The 16,062-nt window shown below is 44.7% G+C and overlaps 1 protein-coding gene across 4 annotated transcripts in view; it reads left to right on the forward strand.

Annotated features, from left to right (window-relative positions):
- Gfra1 (GDNF family receptor alpha 1) overlaps positions 1–16,062 on the forward strand; it is a 193,563-nt gene that overhangs the window by 130,580 nt on the left and 46,921 nt on the right. For all 4 annotated transcript variants that reach the window (XM_048338178.1, XM_048338179.1, XM_048338177.1 and 1 more), the window contains one exon: positions 3,579–3,915. In XM_048338178.1, coding sequence (XP_048194135.1) covers positions 3,579–3,915 — 337 coding nt within the window. The remainder of the gene's footprint in view (positions 1–3,578; positions 3,916–16,062) is intronic.

Consider the following 16,062-nt stretch of genomic DNA (forward strand, 5'->3'; position numbering starts at 1 on the left):
GCTTTTATTTTTAAGATAAAAATGTGATTCATTTTGTATCAAATTTTATATTTAATGTGAAGTAGGGATAGAGCTTTTTGTTTTGTTTTTCACTGAAAGCAAATTAACCCAGTACTATTTGTTACAAAGACTTTTTACCTCTCACTGGATTTCCTTGGTGTCATTGTCAGAAATCAAATGGTTCTACCTATTTTCTGTGTTTCTATTTCTCAATTCTCTACTATTCAGTCTATTTACTTATTTATCACACAACTATAGCTAGATAGTAAATCTTAAAATCTTATTTGTGTAATTCCTGTAAGTTTATTATTCTTGCTCAAATTGCTTTGGCTGTTCTATATCCTTTACATTTCCATATAAATGTAAAAGTCTGTATGCTAACCCCAAAACATCAGGATTTGCAGATAACTGACATATTAATAATGTTGGTTCTTCTGATCCATGAACATAGTATATATTCCCATTTTTAGGTCTCTTTAATTTTTATCAGTAATGCTTTTTAGTGTTCATTCTGGAGGTCTTGCATGTATTGTGTTAAATTCATTTCTAAGAGCTTTATATTTTTTATTATTTTGTATTGTTATAAATAAAATTACATTTTAAATTGTTATATTTTGCCGCTAGCATATAAAAGTGAAGAATATGTTAATTAGCTTGGTTTAATCATTCCACAAGGTCAAGTATATACCAGAACAACACTTTGTACTCTATAAATATATATACAATTATTATTTTGCTTAGTGAAAAATAGGCTTGTAAACTCAAAAGAGTACAAGTGAATATTGCATATTAACTTTGAATCCTTCAACAGCTAACTTCACTTATTTATTCTAGCGATTGCTTGGCAGTTGCTTTCAAGTCATTCCAATAGAGATGTCTTACTTTCCAATTTCTATATCTCTTATTTCTTTTTGCTGCTTTATCACAAAGGATAGGGCCCCGCATACAATATTGAGTCTAAGAGGTTCTTGATGTTAGAGGGAAATGGTATTTTACAATGAGATGTGATTTTATGTCTTTATAGCTTCCCCTAATCAGATTGTGGACATGCTTTTCTGTTCTTAGTTTGCTGAGCTAAGCACTTTTTTTCTATGCCAGTCCCAGGGATTGAACTTTGGGCCTGGCTACTGTCCTTGAGCTTTTATGCTCAAGGAGAGTGCTCTACCACTTGAGCCACAGCTCTACTTCCAGTTCTTTTGGTGATAAGAGTCTCATGGAATTTCCTGTTCAGGCTAGCTTTGAACATTAATCACAAGCTCTCAGATGGGATTACAGGTGTTAGCCACCAATGCCTAGTATACTGAGCACTTTTTGATTGTTGAAATTTGCTGACTGCTTTTGCTTTGTCGACTAAAATAATAAAAAAAATAATCTTTTTATGTTTTTGTTGGTTTTTTTTTGTTTCTTTTTGCCAGTCCTGTGCCTTGGACTCAGGGCCTGAGCACTGTCCCTGGCTTCTTTTTGCTCAAGGCTAGCACTCTGCCACTTGAGTCACAGCACCACTTCTGGCCATTTTCTGTATATGTGGTGCTGGGGAATTGAACCCAGGGCTTCAAGAATACGAGGCAAGTGCTCTTGCCACTAGGCCATATCCCCAGCCCTTTTGTTGGTTTCTTTATTTTGGGGTCATACTGGTCTTTGATATCAAGTTGGAAGGATCATGAAAATGTTCTGTATGGAAAAGATTCAGATAGAAAAAGGGAGTCAACTGTTGACCTGTGAGATAGAAGTGAGTGCATTGGGGTTGACCCACTGAATGTGCCAGGCTGTATCTTCTGGAATCTGTCAAAGGCCCTGAAATAATGGTACAGAGATGGTGCTCTAGTGAGACTTATCTATCGATGAAAACAGAATCAGCAGTAAGTGAAGCTAAATCACACCCGCTGCCAAATGAAGTTAACTTGGAGCAATTGGTTTAGACATAAAAGGATTTAGTGCTTCTATTTCATACAAAGCTTTTACTTTAAAGAATATTGCTTTTCTTTTTTTAATAACATCAAGAAAAAACTTAATTAATAGTTTGCATACTTTAAACAACTTTAAAAAGGCAACAACATTATGGTTACAAAAAGGTACATTCACTCGGACCAGGATCCAGGAGAGGAAAAAAGAAAACAACACTCTAAGCCCATGTGTTAAAGCTTGCATCTTATTATTATAGGAACTACTTCCAGAGGAAAAGAAATTTCCTAGATGTCCTATGTTAACTTGTTATTTTTATTATGTTTTTTAAAACTTATGAACATAAAAGACTTCTTTTCTACAAATGTAACACATACAAATTCAACAAAAGGCAAAAAAAATCTGAAAACAGTGAGACTCAAACTAATAGCAACTGATTGAGGTCAAGGATGATTTTGTTCTGTAAAACAACATTGATGCTTACTGTGTCGTAATAGCCTTCTTCTCTCTTGCCGGTTTTCTAGCCTCTGGTGATTTTCCAACTGTCCTTGTCAACTGGGGTTGCATGTGAAAGAGTGCTTGACTCTACAGAGGGGCTGAGGCCTGAGCTTGGACTTGTTGGGGTGTCTGATTACACAACTGTGTTGGCTCCACTATTGGTTGCTGACCCCTGCCCTCTCTGAGGGGGCCACTGAATACCTACTTGCCATCTTCAGTGGGCCATCTTATCAGAAGCTTTTCATTCATGTCACTCTCTCTGTAGGAAAACCTTTCTCTATAGGAGCTTGATCCTTTGTCCATAACTTTCCCCTTTGCGTGTGGCCCCAGCCAGCACGTCAAGCCTCACAGCGAACCCCAGCATCTCAGTGCTTTTGTCTAGCCTGCACAAGGATAGTCCCATGGCAGGGGGTGCTGGTCTTCCAGGCACAGAGGATTTGAGTAGAAGATAGCATATGCTTTAACCCATTAAAATTCTATCCAAAAATCCTAACTAAATTTTCCTCATTGGAAATTTCAGTACTCATAGTGCCGATGTTTTGTATGTGGTGTGTTAAGTAGTAATTGAGGTTTGCAAATTTGTGTGTGATTTATTCTGATTTTCTTCCAATGGCCTGTGAGCTGAAACTTAAATACAGCTTCGTTGTGGTTGCTTCTTCCTGTTTAGAGAGGCTGGCATAATATTTTGTCTTCTGGGCTCAAATAACCATGTAATTACTCTGTAATCATATAGTAATTAGTATGTACTATATGCATTTATTACATAATTATATTCCTGGAGGATTGCATGGCAATTATACTTTCATTCAGCATATCATTTTATATACTGTATCATGATCAAGTATATAATTTGTTGTTTTCTTTGATCCTAATTTCAGTTTACTGAGCAGGAGCTGGAGACATTCTCCTGTCCCCTTGTTTGCTTGTAACTGGGCAGGTGCCTGAGTCCCTCTGTCCTCACTCCGTCGCTCCAACTTAGACAATGAGAAGCAGTACCAGGGAGCTTGTGTGCGGTGGCACCTTCCTAGCATCTCTACCCCTAATACGCTTCCTCCTTGTCACAAATCATTCGAGTCTTGAGTTTCTGGGGCTGCCCGGGGGGAGGCCCGGCGAATGCTCAGATTTCAGTGGAAGCAGAGCCGGCGCCCCGTTCACACCTGTCTTTGTCTGCTTTGCAGTGGAGCATATTCCCAAAGGGAACAACTGCCTGGATGCAGCCAAGGCCTGCAACCTGGATGACACCTGCAAGAAGTACCGGTCTGCATACATCACCCCCTGCACCTCCAGCATGTCCAACGAAATCTGCAACCGCCGCAAGTGCCACAAGGCCCTGCGGCAGTTCTTCGACAAGGTCCCGGCTAAGCACAGCTACGGAATGCTCTTCTGCTCCTGCCGGGACATAGCCTGCACGGAGCGGCGACGCCAGACCATCGTGCCCGTGTGCTCCTACGAGGAGCGGGAGAAGCCCAACTGCTTGAATTTGCAGGAATCCTGCAAGACAAATTACATCTGCAGGTAAGCGCCGGCAGGGCCATGATTCATGATGCTCAGCCCCCCCCCCCCCCCCCCCCCCCCCGTGGCCGCCGAAGCTGGCAGGCTCCGGCTCCCTGAGCAGCTCCCAGGCCAGAGCCCGACCGGGGCCCTTTGTCTGAATGCATTAGCATGTCTGACTTCCTCCGCCTCTCCACCGTGGCCCTCACGTTTGTTTGTTTATTTGTATTGCTGAATGTAAAGTTGTGACCCACCACTGGAGTCTTACCTGAGCCTTTTGTTTCAAGTTTGCAGATAGGTCTTCACACTTGCTGCCCTGGGCACTATTCCTGGAGACAAGGTCATGCAAACATGACCTTGGGGGGAGGGGGTGGTAGGGTGGGGTCTGGGCTAGTTTCAAATCAAGATCCTCTTATCCCCACTTTCCACATAGCTGGGGTTGCAGGGATGTACCACCATACCTGCTCTTAAAAATGCATACTTGAGAATGAGTACTTCCCAGGTCATGGAGTCATCTGGGTCAGGAGAGCTTGCAGCCCAAGCCTCAAGTCCTAAGGGGGTTCCAGGGATCAGGCAACTCAAGAGAAGAGTTATAGCCAGAGACAGGGAGTCTCTCAACATTCAGGGCTAGAAAACTGGAAATGAGGAGCCAAAGGGAGTGGGGGGTCTGTTCAGCCCTGGGTGGGGGAACACTGGAAGCAGCAAAGTCTGTTCCATTTTGTGGCTAGGGAGAGCCACGCCTTCCAGCCCTTTTGCCAGCCCACAGACCCCACAGGAAGCTGGGTATTATTGAAAACATTCACTTCCTTTTCCTGATTGGCCATTTATTGTTATATTCCACTGTTTGAAGGAGTCCATGGGCAAGTTCTTCATGTAGAATAAGAGAATGTAGGGTTTGGGGGAGTGAGGAGAGAAGAACTCTTTGCTTCTACACTCAGGGGACCGGTGTGGATTGTTTGATGTATGCCCTTCCAGGTTGAGTTCAGTTGTTGATCAAAGCAAGTAGATTTTGATAAAAGAGACTGAGCCTTTGCAGACAGGCTATACCCGTGCCTTGTTCAGAAAAGCAGGCCCAATCCTGGGCTGGAGATTCAGACAGGGGATCACATTCGCTAACACCTATTCCTCAGGGCAGGATCCAAGAGGCTTCCGTGCCAGCTCTGACTTAATCCTATGTGCCCAATGATTGTTAGGCAGGTGAGCAAGTGGATGAGAGTATAACTAGGCACTTGTTTTCTTATACCATCCCCAGTGTTAAAGCACAGAGTGTGTGGGCCCTGGGGGCTCATGCCTATAATCCTGGCTACTCAGAAGACTGAGCTCTGAGGATCATAGTTCGAAGCCAGCCTGGGCAGAAAAGTCTGTTAGACTCTTACCACCAATTAACCACCCCAAAAAGCTAGAAGTGGAGCCATGGCTCAAGTAGCAGAACACCAGCCTTGAGCAAAAAGCTAGGCCTTGCATTCAAAACCCCATATTGGCACAAATTAAAGCAAAGACAGTGGGAAAAAATATGTACATTAAGGAATTTGGTTCTATGATTTTCTGTTTAGTTTGCTTCATTCTGGTATACTGGGGTTCTATTCTTTCAACCAGCTCTAATAGTACAACCTTCATTTGAAGATCTCCTGAGCACAATGTCCTTCCATCTATTTTAAGAAGTTTGAGACAGTGCATCTGTATAAAGAAGGGCTCAGGTGCCCAAGCATCACATGGACAATTTGCATAGTAGGAGGAGTCATATGCTCCTGAAGTGCAACTCCAAGCCTTCTTCCTTCTTTTTCTTTTTGTGCAGGTCCTGGGGCTTGAACTCAGGACTTGGGTACTATCCCTTAGCTCCTTTTGGCTCAAAGCTAGTGTTCTACCACTGAACCATGTCTCTACTTGCAGCTTTTTATTTAGAAAGAGCCTCATGGATTTTTCTGCCCTGGCTGGCTTTGAACTGTGATCCTTAAATCTCAGCCTCCTGAGTAGCTAGAATAACATGTGTGAGTCACCATAGCCAGCTTCTTCCTTACTTCTTAGCCATAGTCCATTCTGCTGTACTGACTGTGGGCTAGGAGCATAGATGCGTGTTTTGGAAGTGATCGTAGCATGAGATAGGACCTCCACAAGTCTGAAATCTAGGAAACTAGTTAGCTGGGAAGTCTTAAGGAGCTCTCACTAGAGGTGAAACCAAAAAGAGCCGAAGAGGGAGAAATTGAGAGCCTGGCTCAAGTTACACACGTGGGAAGAAGCAGGGATTCTGAAAATCCTAGGACTCACTCCCTCTCCCCCAACACAGGACCCATTAACCTTTAAGTGTATGTGTGCACCAATTTTAGCCTTGAATTCAGGGTCTGACACTTTCATTTGGCTTTTTCTCCTTAAAACTGATGCTCTACCATTTGAAACACACCTCTACTTCCAGCTTTTTGGTGGTTAATTGAAGATTTTTAGAAACTTTTCTGCCCAGGCAGGCTTCAAACTGAGATCTCAGCCTCTTGAGTAGCTAGGATTACAGGTATGAATCTCTGTGCTTGGATCCATTAACCTTTGAGCAGAAGGAGTTTCCCATTCTGTGAGCAGGATTTAGTTTTTAGGATCTTCTTAGCTTAAAGCCAGACAGTTTCTCCCTAAGATGCTATCCTGCCCACTGTTTTACCAAAGGTGGAGCCTGGACTTTTGGTCCTACCTGGAGAAGGAAGGCTACAGGGCAAACTGGAGCAGGGCATCAACTTCTGCCCATTGAACAATGGCCAGGAAGTGGGAGAGATGGTAGAGCTTTGTCTTCTCACAAATATAACTTCCAGTGTCTCCAAGAGAAGATCTGTGGCCTTCCTACATGGGTCCAAAACCTATTCTGAACAGTTAAATTGCATCCACTGCTTTGTTCTTCTAAAAAGATACTCCTTAGAGGGTTGGTATGAATTCCTTAAATCAGATTGCCTTCTTGCTAAGCAAGTAAGAATAGCTGGGAGTTTAGGGACTTGGAGGATGCTTAGGGAGGAAGAGAGAGGAGCCTGCGGATAATAGGATGGTTCAGCTACTCTCCTGGGGGCTCAAACTGTCTTGGTAGAAGAACCTTTTCTAGCAATTAGTAGAGATGCCACTAATAGCAAGAAGAGACTCCACTGGTGGGGAAGAAATGTAAAATGGACACAAGATAGCCTTTGCCTAACAGCTGAGCATCTCAATCCAATATCTTGGCATGGAGCAAACAGCAGCTCCAAGCCAAGGGGGGAAGGCTTCCTGGACTGGGCAGTGTTTGTGGTATGGTCACACTTCCAGCTTTGGGTGGGACTGGGAGACTATTTGAGGTCCAGAGGCTGCCCAAGGGCCGCACCAAGGGAAAATTGCCTCCATGTGATTGATGGGCTCTGTGCCCTATCTTGAGTCTTCCCTGGGAAGGTGAATCAGGGACTTTTACTGGTGTTACCCATTGTTAACTTACTTAGCTCATAATTTCTTTCCAGAGCCTAGACTTATTATTCATAATTACCCCCTCCCTGCCAAAGTGGTAAATGTAATTTGAGCTGTTAAGTTGGCAAGTGGTATTTTCTTTCATCAGATTTTTATTAATCTTGTCTTTAATTTTATGCTTTTTATTCCATCCCTTCATAATCCATCTCTAGGAGGCAGTTGGATGACTACCCAGGGCAGCGATTAGCTGGTACTGGCTAGAGCCAGGGTTCTTCCAGCTTACTCTTAAAGACCTCTCCCCACCCCCAACTGTTATGATGACTTAAGGGCTCATTTGAATATTCCCAAGAAGAGATGGCAAGAGAGAAAATTACATCCTAAACACTACACTCTTTGAAAGCTCACACTTTCCGTTTTAGCATCAGTGCCTATCAAAGAACTATTCAAGCTCATTAAAACTTCCCCGAAAGTAAGATTTTCCTGTTCACGGGCCTTCAGGTTTCTTTCCCCAAGGTCCCATGGTACCTCTGCACAAAACCCGGCTCTCCTCTGCCTTCTGCCTTCAAACAGATGAGAAACAACTTGAGCTTTTCCTTTTGACTTTGTTTTCTTTTTTCCCTTTTCTCTTTTAGGGAAGCTGACAGGTTCTTTGCCTCTTGGGGTAGTTGGGAAAGGCAAGAGCTTGACTGTTTGGGCCTCCAAGCTTGTCTCCAGCAAAGCACGCACTGAGGTGTTATTAGAAAGCTGTGATGAAACTTAAAAGCCTCACACTTCTCCCCAGGAGCACAGTGTCTCCCCTGCCAGTTTTGCTCTGCTTGCTTTCCTTACTGCCTGGAAGCATGTCAGTACCGAGTTTGGCCAAAAGGAGATATATGCCTTTGTTCCTGATGCAAATTGTTTTATATACATAGACATATGCCTTGCCTGCTTTCTCCCACACTCTGACATTCAGGGCAAGCTTCACACTTGTGCAGTGACTTAGGATGCCACAGATTTGCTTCTGTCCCTTTTATTTTCCTAATTAGTCAGTCAGATGCCACAGTTGCTCAGTACCAGGAAGCCTAACACCTGCCCCTAGAGCTCACCCCTTCTGCTTTCATCTAGAAATCAGAGGTAGAGTACAACCCATTCTGCTTCCAATAGCAAACAAGGAGGGAGCCTGAGGTTCACACAGCCTGGAGACATTAACTGCTACCAAACACACCCGCTGTGGGGAATAGCCCAGCACATGTTTGGTGGTTGCTGTGGCTGTCTTGGTCATTCTACACATGCAGTAGAGATTCTACATACTTGGTGCTTCCTTGTGCATGTAGCCATTGCTGCCCATAGCATGTGACATGATGCCCCAAGGGTTGGGTCCTAAGGAGCTCCAGCCTAAACCAGCTGTCTACCTGGGGCATTAGCCCAGGCTCTCTCTTTCCTAGCAGCCTGCTCCTAGGGGAAATCGAATGTTGTATTTGCATCCAGCAGTGCTATGTCAAAGATATCATTCCTCTAGAAAGATACCAATAATGATGAAGGTTAGAAGGGAAGGAGTCGAGTTGGGTGTGATACCATCTGTCCCTAAGGCTTTGGTGGCCTGCTAGAAATTCCTCCTTTGCCAGCTTTCTAGCTGTTGTCCCTAGACTCTCCAAAGATTGTGACTTGATTAAGTCACCAAGGGTATTTTTTCTTTCTTTCTCTTGGGACCCAGGATCCTATAATTGCATCCCAGAAACCTGGAGTACTTTTATCAGAATAGGATGGTGTCCCTTGATACAACCCCAAAACAGTAACACCTGAGATTTCTCTGCTTCTGCTTGAACCAACAACTTATTTGCTATGCTGGGCTGTATCCTTGTTATATGGAAAGGAAATGTATTATTGTTCATTTGTCAGCTGGGGCAATTAGGGAAACATATATACAATAAAGCAGCAAATTTGTGTTCTAGTGGCTTATTTAGTCTGACAGTAGTCGTGCACCTTTATGAGGTGAGAAATGTGTTTTATTTGCCTAGAATTTGAGCTCTTTTGCATAGCAAACTGGGGGGGGCGGTACTCAGAGATCAAGGACTTCTCCAGCTTAAGTTTTGGAGTCAAAACTAGATTCTACATCACTATATCTGGGTTTGTCTTGACTTGTGACAAGCACACGAGAAAAGGGCCGAAGGATAGTTAATACCTAGAACTAAATGGCTAGATTAATTTGCCACTTAATTTTATTTTACATGGATTCCTCCACAAATGGAAATCAGCAATAAGACAAAGGCAAATGTTTGAACCATGGAAAGCAAAGGTTTGGGAGTATGAGAAAATACAAACATACCATTTTTTTTCCAGTTGATTTGAGCAGTTTTCATGGCGAATGATGGCATGGGCTGTCTTTTAGCAATGCATCTAGCGTGCCAAGTGGCCTGCTTTTAGTTGTATATCACCCGTGAGAGCTGCTTGCCCCCTGTCTCGACTGCACAGGGAGAGGAATCTGGCATACAGGACTGCTTGAGATTCATCAAGACCTTGAGAGTTTAGCAAAGATGTCCTCTTGGCGTCTGCTGCCACCCTTGTCTTCCTTGACTTTATCAGGTCCACAAAGCATTCTTCTTGCTGAGTCTTCTGGACCTCCACTCCCTGTGGCAGGCAGTCAGTGCCCTTCAGCGCTATCAGAGTTCTATTGCTCTGCTCTGCAGTGACCTGAGCTGTGAATCAGGCACGAGCCAGCTGTAGCCTGCCCACCTCATGGCCTTTTATCTCTCCTTTTCTCTTCTTTGGCAGAAGCTGGGGTAAAACCATTCATCGGTTCCGGCTAGATCCTGTCACTAAAAACCACCGGACTAGATTTACCTTAGTTCTCCTTCTCTGTATCTGGCCTCTTCTTCTCCGGGGCCTCTGTGTCCTTCCTAGCCTGCCCCTCCCCACCCCCCACCCCCCACCTCCAGCTTCCCATATCCCCTCTAAGTCACTCTGTCACTCTCAATCTGGAGACAGAAAGAATTAGGCACTGCTCTTCTTTTTCTTTTTAATTTAAATTTTATTGTGACAGTGATGTACAGAGGAGTTACAGTTACATAAGGCAGGGAATGAGTACATTTCTTTTAGAACAGTGTCTCCCCCCTTCCTCATTTACATATTTGTTGATTTAGGGATCCAGGTGGACAGGTGGAGTTTGGGCACCAGCATTTCCTTTGTCTGTGTTTGGATACAAGAGCAAGTGGGGGGAAAAGAAGGATGTAATTGAATTGGCTCTGCTGAGCAAGTCTAGAGAGTCTCTGTTTCTTCAGGAGAACATCTCAGGAGCTGTGTTGAGATCATGTCTCTGGGACTGAGTAGCAGGGAATGTGAGAAGCCTAGAGGACTTTCCAGGAAAAAAAAAAGGTGAGAGAAAACTGAAGTGTAGTATCAGCAAGACATTCAGGGCCTCCAGTGCTGTGGTGAAATGGTAGATTTTCTCCATCAAAGGTCTAGAGAACGTCTGAGGAATCTGTGTGGGAGCAGAGTGTGGGGAAGACTGGAGGCTGATCTAGGGAGGACTAGGCGAGAAATACAGAGGGCCAGAGAGAACAGGATAAGAGGTGAGGCAAAGGGTTGATAGCTGCCCTGAAACAGTTTCTCAACAAGTAGTCAAATGAGTACATTTGAACATAAATGGATCTCAGAGAAAACGCTGAAATACTGGTACAGATTTTAGAATCTGTTGTTTTTGAAAATGCATGGTAGGATTGGTTCTTGAGGGAAGGTGTGTGAGAAGAGAAATAAACCAAAGACTGAACCATGGGATGCTCAGGTCTGAGAAGATTTTAGAGGGGCTTGAAGAACCAAGCAAAGTCCTTGGAAAAACTGAGTGGGGACAGATTCTTAAGACAAAAAGGGAAGTGGCCATTGGGTCAATCATTCAGGGCAGAAATTAGAGAGACATTGGATTTAACACATAACCTAGCCCTCCATCTATTCTTCCTCCCATTTATGTCTCCCTCTTTATCCATTTGTGGGTCTATCTGTTCATCTCTGCATTCTTCTATCCACCTTCCTATCCACTCACTGCTCATTTATCTACTCATCTAGCCCTCCATCCCTCCCTCCAAACATCTCTCCATCAGTCCTGTACTTACTATATCATTGATAGTTCAGAGAAGAAGGCAAGCACATGAACACTGAAGCTAGCTGCAGGAGTCTGTGGTCAGGAAGGTGCAAGGTGCTTTGTGAGAACAGTCAACTCAGCAAGGCCTCCTGGAGAGGCCACCGGGTGAGGTGGGGTCAGAGGGTGAGAGGTGTAGAAGAGAGCAGAGTAGTAGTCACAGGACAGACGCTTAGGGCTGTGCTGAAAAGAGAAGGAAAGCAAAATGAGCAGCACTGGGCTATACACCTAACCAACATCATCTATAATCAACCCAGCCACTCTGTGAGAGGATAGCCAGGGGAATAGGCTAGCCCAGAATACACAACTTCCCATGAAGAGTTGAGAATCAAGCACAGGCTTGCCGACTCTGAAACATGGTTTCTATCACTAGTTCCAAATGACTGCCTTTCATGACAAGAATACAATGTTCTTATACTGCTCAGTCTTTCTACCTTTATTTCCAGACAGCCAGAATGATGGTCCTGGCCAGCCTCTGAGCCCAGACATTCTTTATGGCTCAGTAACTAAGACAGCATCAGTTGTAAAGACCATTTTCACAGAGTTAGGACATAATGTCCATCAGAGCCTCTTAGCATCATTTAAAAAAAATAAAAAAGCCACTCAGGTAATACATGCTCATTAAGTTCCTACTTTATCTAATTTCCTCTTGAGCACTCATTGCTTATTACAGAGTGGGTGCTTTGTGACAGCTTACTGAATTTGAAAGAGTTGTTTCTACAAATAGGAAAAAAAAATTCCTCCCAGATCATACTGGCTTTTTGATGATGATGATTATTAACTCACTATTTACTCCAGGCACACTCTATGTGACAGCCCGAGCCCTAGGGGGCCAAGTTCCATGCCTGTCTCACCAGCACTCTTCTTCACCCAGTTTGATCTCTAGCTCCTTGCTGCATTGTCATTTGACTTTTAGAGTCCTGAACTCTCACCTTTCCAAAGGCAGTGGGCACGAGGGACTTGGCCATGCATCTCATTCTCAGATCAATTCTTTCCTGTCACAGCTTTAAATAACCCGTGGTTATGCCCAATGCTGGGATCATCCGGGTATTTGCCTTTCTGCCTTCCCCGTGCCCCATGGCCATTTCATTCATCATAGGGAAACCTACTTCTGTATTGTAGATTACATCTCAATGGAGCGCTGGGAACGGATGTGGAAGATGCCTGGGGTGGGGGTGGGGGGCAAGAAGACATCAGGATCTTTCCCTGGAGTGAGGGGAAGGAGTAGGGGAGAACATGGAAGGAAATCTTTAGTTCTTTGGACTTCAGATGGTGTTTTATAACTGGTCAGCTGAGAGATACCCTGATCAATCTCTTCAGCTGCTCAGTGCCCTTCATTCCTCTTCAAAGAAGACCCTCTGCCCTGCCCACCAGCCATTTTCCCTAGTAGCAGCAATGAAGCTTACGTGCATCAAAAACCAGCTTCCTCCCTCCCCAAGCTCAGATGTAAGACAACCAGACAGATGTCATGCTCTTGCTTCCCCCAATTCCAAGGACTTGGGAGGCTTCTATTTCCTGCAGTAATTTCTCCAAGCTGTTTCAACCTCTGTGCATGTGATAGGGTGGCTGAAGAGTGGGGAGAGGGGAAACCCTAGTATTCCAAAGGGGTTAGTCCTCATCCAGGCATGCAGGGCTTGGCAGTGTCCCCCACTGGCAGCACGCTGTCCCCTAGCTGAGGTGGTGCTGGCCTTCTAGCAGACAAGTGTTTCATTTTTTTTTTTTTGTCGTACACATTTTGTAATTGACATAAAGATTCACGTACAGTCCATGACCCAGAGTAGTCTCAAATTTGTATCTGGCAATTTTCCCTCTCTTGTGTGGGTGACTGTTGTATCCTGTGCTTAATTAGCATCTGTTGACTTGAGGAGGACCCACTGGTAGCAAGGCTTGGCCAGTAAGGGCTCCTCTCATTCTAGGGTCCTAGGGGCCTGCCTGAGCCTCACTTCTCCACACTGTGGAAAGTTGAGGGTGGAGAATTGCCTCTTACCACCATCCCACCACCCCAACCCCACTTTTAGGGTAGGGTGGGCCCAGGTCTCACCAACAAATCTTCAGTTCTGCTTCCCCACCCCCCACCCACTGCGCAACCTCAAGCTAGGTGCCCTGCAGGATAGCTGGCATGGGTATTTCCAGCTCAGTGAATGGGAAATGACTCTGTAATTTCCAAAGGCAATTAATTATGCAGAAAATTTTGCATCCAAGGAAAACAAGAAATTTAAAAGAACCATTAATGTGGAAAGTCCCAAACCATACTGGAGGAGAAACCTGGGGATTTCTCTCCCCTACCACAGTTGTTATCAACGTATGGGAACACGGGTGATGTGGGCCTAACCTTGTGTCATATGTCACCATAGGGGCAATTTGAGCCTCAATTTCCCTTCTGTGAATGGAGCTCATGGCTGGCTCCATCTCCCCGGGGAAGTGTAAGCATTAAATGAAGCAAGTGCATCATCAGGTAGACCCCACGGAACACAGAATACACTCAGCACCGTGCTTCTCTTTCTCCTTCACATTGTCCACAAGTTTTTAATCAACAAGCATGGAGAAAGATGTGATTCCAAGTAGAACATTTTCCCCTAACAGTCGAGACCTTTAAAGTAGGATTTGAGTGGCAGGGGGCAGATTCTTATTGCTTCACACTTACGCACCCACACCACGGATGTGGAAATGCCAGTGCTGTTTCATGTGGCTGTATTGCTAAGCTTTATATATCACTCTCTTTGTACTGTTTGTGCCATCAGGAAAAATTGGCGGGTGGAGGCAGGGACAGACAAAGCCCAGAGGTATTTGGACCACGTATCATCTCAAGAATCTTTTCTGTGTACAATATACAATGATTGCTGTACAAAGCCACACAGTAAGATGAGATTGCTGGCCGTGGCATGGTAAGATGCTATTATTGAGAATGAATGGGGAGGGGGAGGACCCGTGGCAGCCTCTTGGGCACGTGCTGCCTCAGTGACCCAAAATAACCTTAAATAAGGGACTCTCTGGGAGCTGGATGTGAGTCAACGGTGTGAGGGACCCAGCAAAGGACAATGACTGACTCAAGGAGGCTGATTGTGAACCCACCTCCCCCTTGGATGTGAATCATCCCATCATCCTTTGGGAAGCAGGTCACTCACGGGGGCAGAGGGGCCGGGGGTACAGGACTCAGGCGTTCAGAATGTGACGTGCGGATGACAGTGCGGGAGTGGGGAGGGTGATCATGAGCAACATTCATTTGACATTTACTGTGCGCCAGGCATTGTGTCAAGCATTTTACAGCAGCCTGGGAGTGGGAGTTGTCGGATCCTCCCTAGTGCATGAGGGTAGAGGAGGTGAGATCTTGAGAGCCCACCAACCTCACCCAAATGGTTTGGTGGGAACTTGAGCTCAGAAGGGCTAGTGGGCTGCAGAGCCACTGTTCTTCAACGCTATCTGCCCACTTCTGTGAGAAGTATATGTGTCTTCTAAACCACCTCAAGGACTTCTAGACACTCTGGGTGATGGGATTCAATGCTAAAGGTGATTTTCTTTGACTTTCTTTTCAGACAAATGACGTTTAACTAAGCTGCCTTGCCTCTTGTCAAGACAAGACTTAACTCCTCAGCAGATACATCCCATTGCTCATTAAAGCAGCAATTTTCTAGGTTTTGGTTTCTGGACTTATTTATACTCTTGAAAAATCACTGAGGATCCCAAAGGACATTTGTTCATATGGGTTAAATCTATTGATTTTTGGCGCTATTAGATCAAAGCTAGGGGAATGTTTACATATCCATTACTTCATTAAAAAATAACATCAAGAAGCCCATTATGTGTTACTGTAAATAACAGAACCTATTTTTATTAGAAAAAAATTCCAAAACAGAACAGTTTAGGGAAATGTTCTGCACAGTTTTATACTTTCTCAAATTCCAGTGTGTGGCTGGAACATGGCTGGCTTCTTTTGGTCCATTTCTGAGTTCAGGCTGCTGCCTTTTCCAAGTCATGTGGTCTTGGGGAAAACTCCTGGTGTTGTCCTGAGACAGTGAGTGAGCAGGGTTAATGAAGTCTCTGAATGACTAGGAAAAGAGCCCACGTGGCTGTATGGCTGCACCAGAATGCCTGGAGCTCTGAGAACTGCCACAGTCAGTGGACTGAGATAATCCCAGGATAAAAGTCTTGCATGTGTGTGTACCTTTGTTTCAGAGATCTCGGAATGGAGACAGTGTAAGTGTGTGTCTACCTTCTGCCTAGCCAGCTCATCTACACCAGGTCAGAACTATATGCGGTTGTCTGCAGAAGCTGGTACAGTGCCAGGGAGAAATAAATTAGTTGATAGGAGATCTACCCCGTCTCTGCCATCCAGACTGATCACCCTGGAGCTACCTGGCAGACACCTGGCCACGAGAGCAGCTCTCCCAACACACACATTGATAGATAGCTTTTCTCTTTTCTAGAATGCCAAAGGATGTCACCATTGTACTCAGCTCTGTCAGACTGATGGTTATAAATTTGTTGCCAAGAAAAACTCATTGTAGCTTTTTGTGGGTGGGGCCTGAGGGTCTTTCGCAGGTAAGCCATAGGGTGCTGACCGAGGAACGCACCTTGATGTGAGCCATCTTAGATGCCAAGACTCCCTGTCCTTTTTTCCCCCCACCCTCACTGTTTGCCATGGTGAGAACATAAAATTG

The sequence above is a fragment of the Perognathus longimembris genome, chromosome 2 (genome assembly GCF_023159225.1).
Source record: "Perognathus longimembris pacificus isolate PPM17 chromosome 2, ASM2315922v1, whole genome shotgun sequence".
NCBI lineage: Eukaryota > Metazoa > Chordata > Mammalia > Rodentia > Heteromyidae > Perognathus > Perognathus longimembris.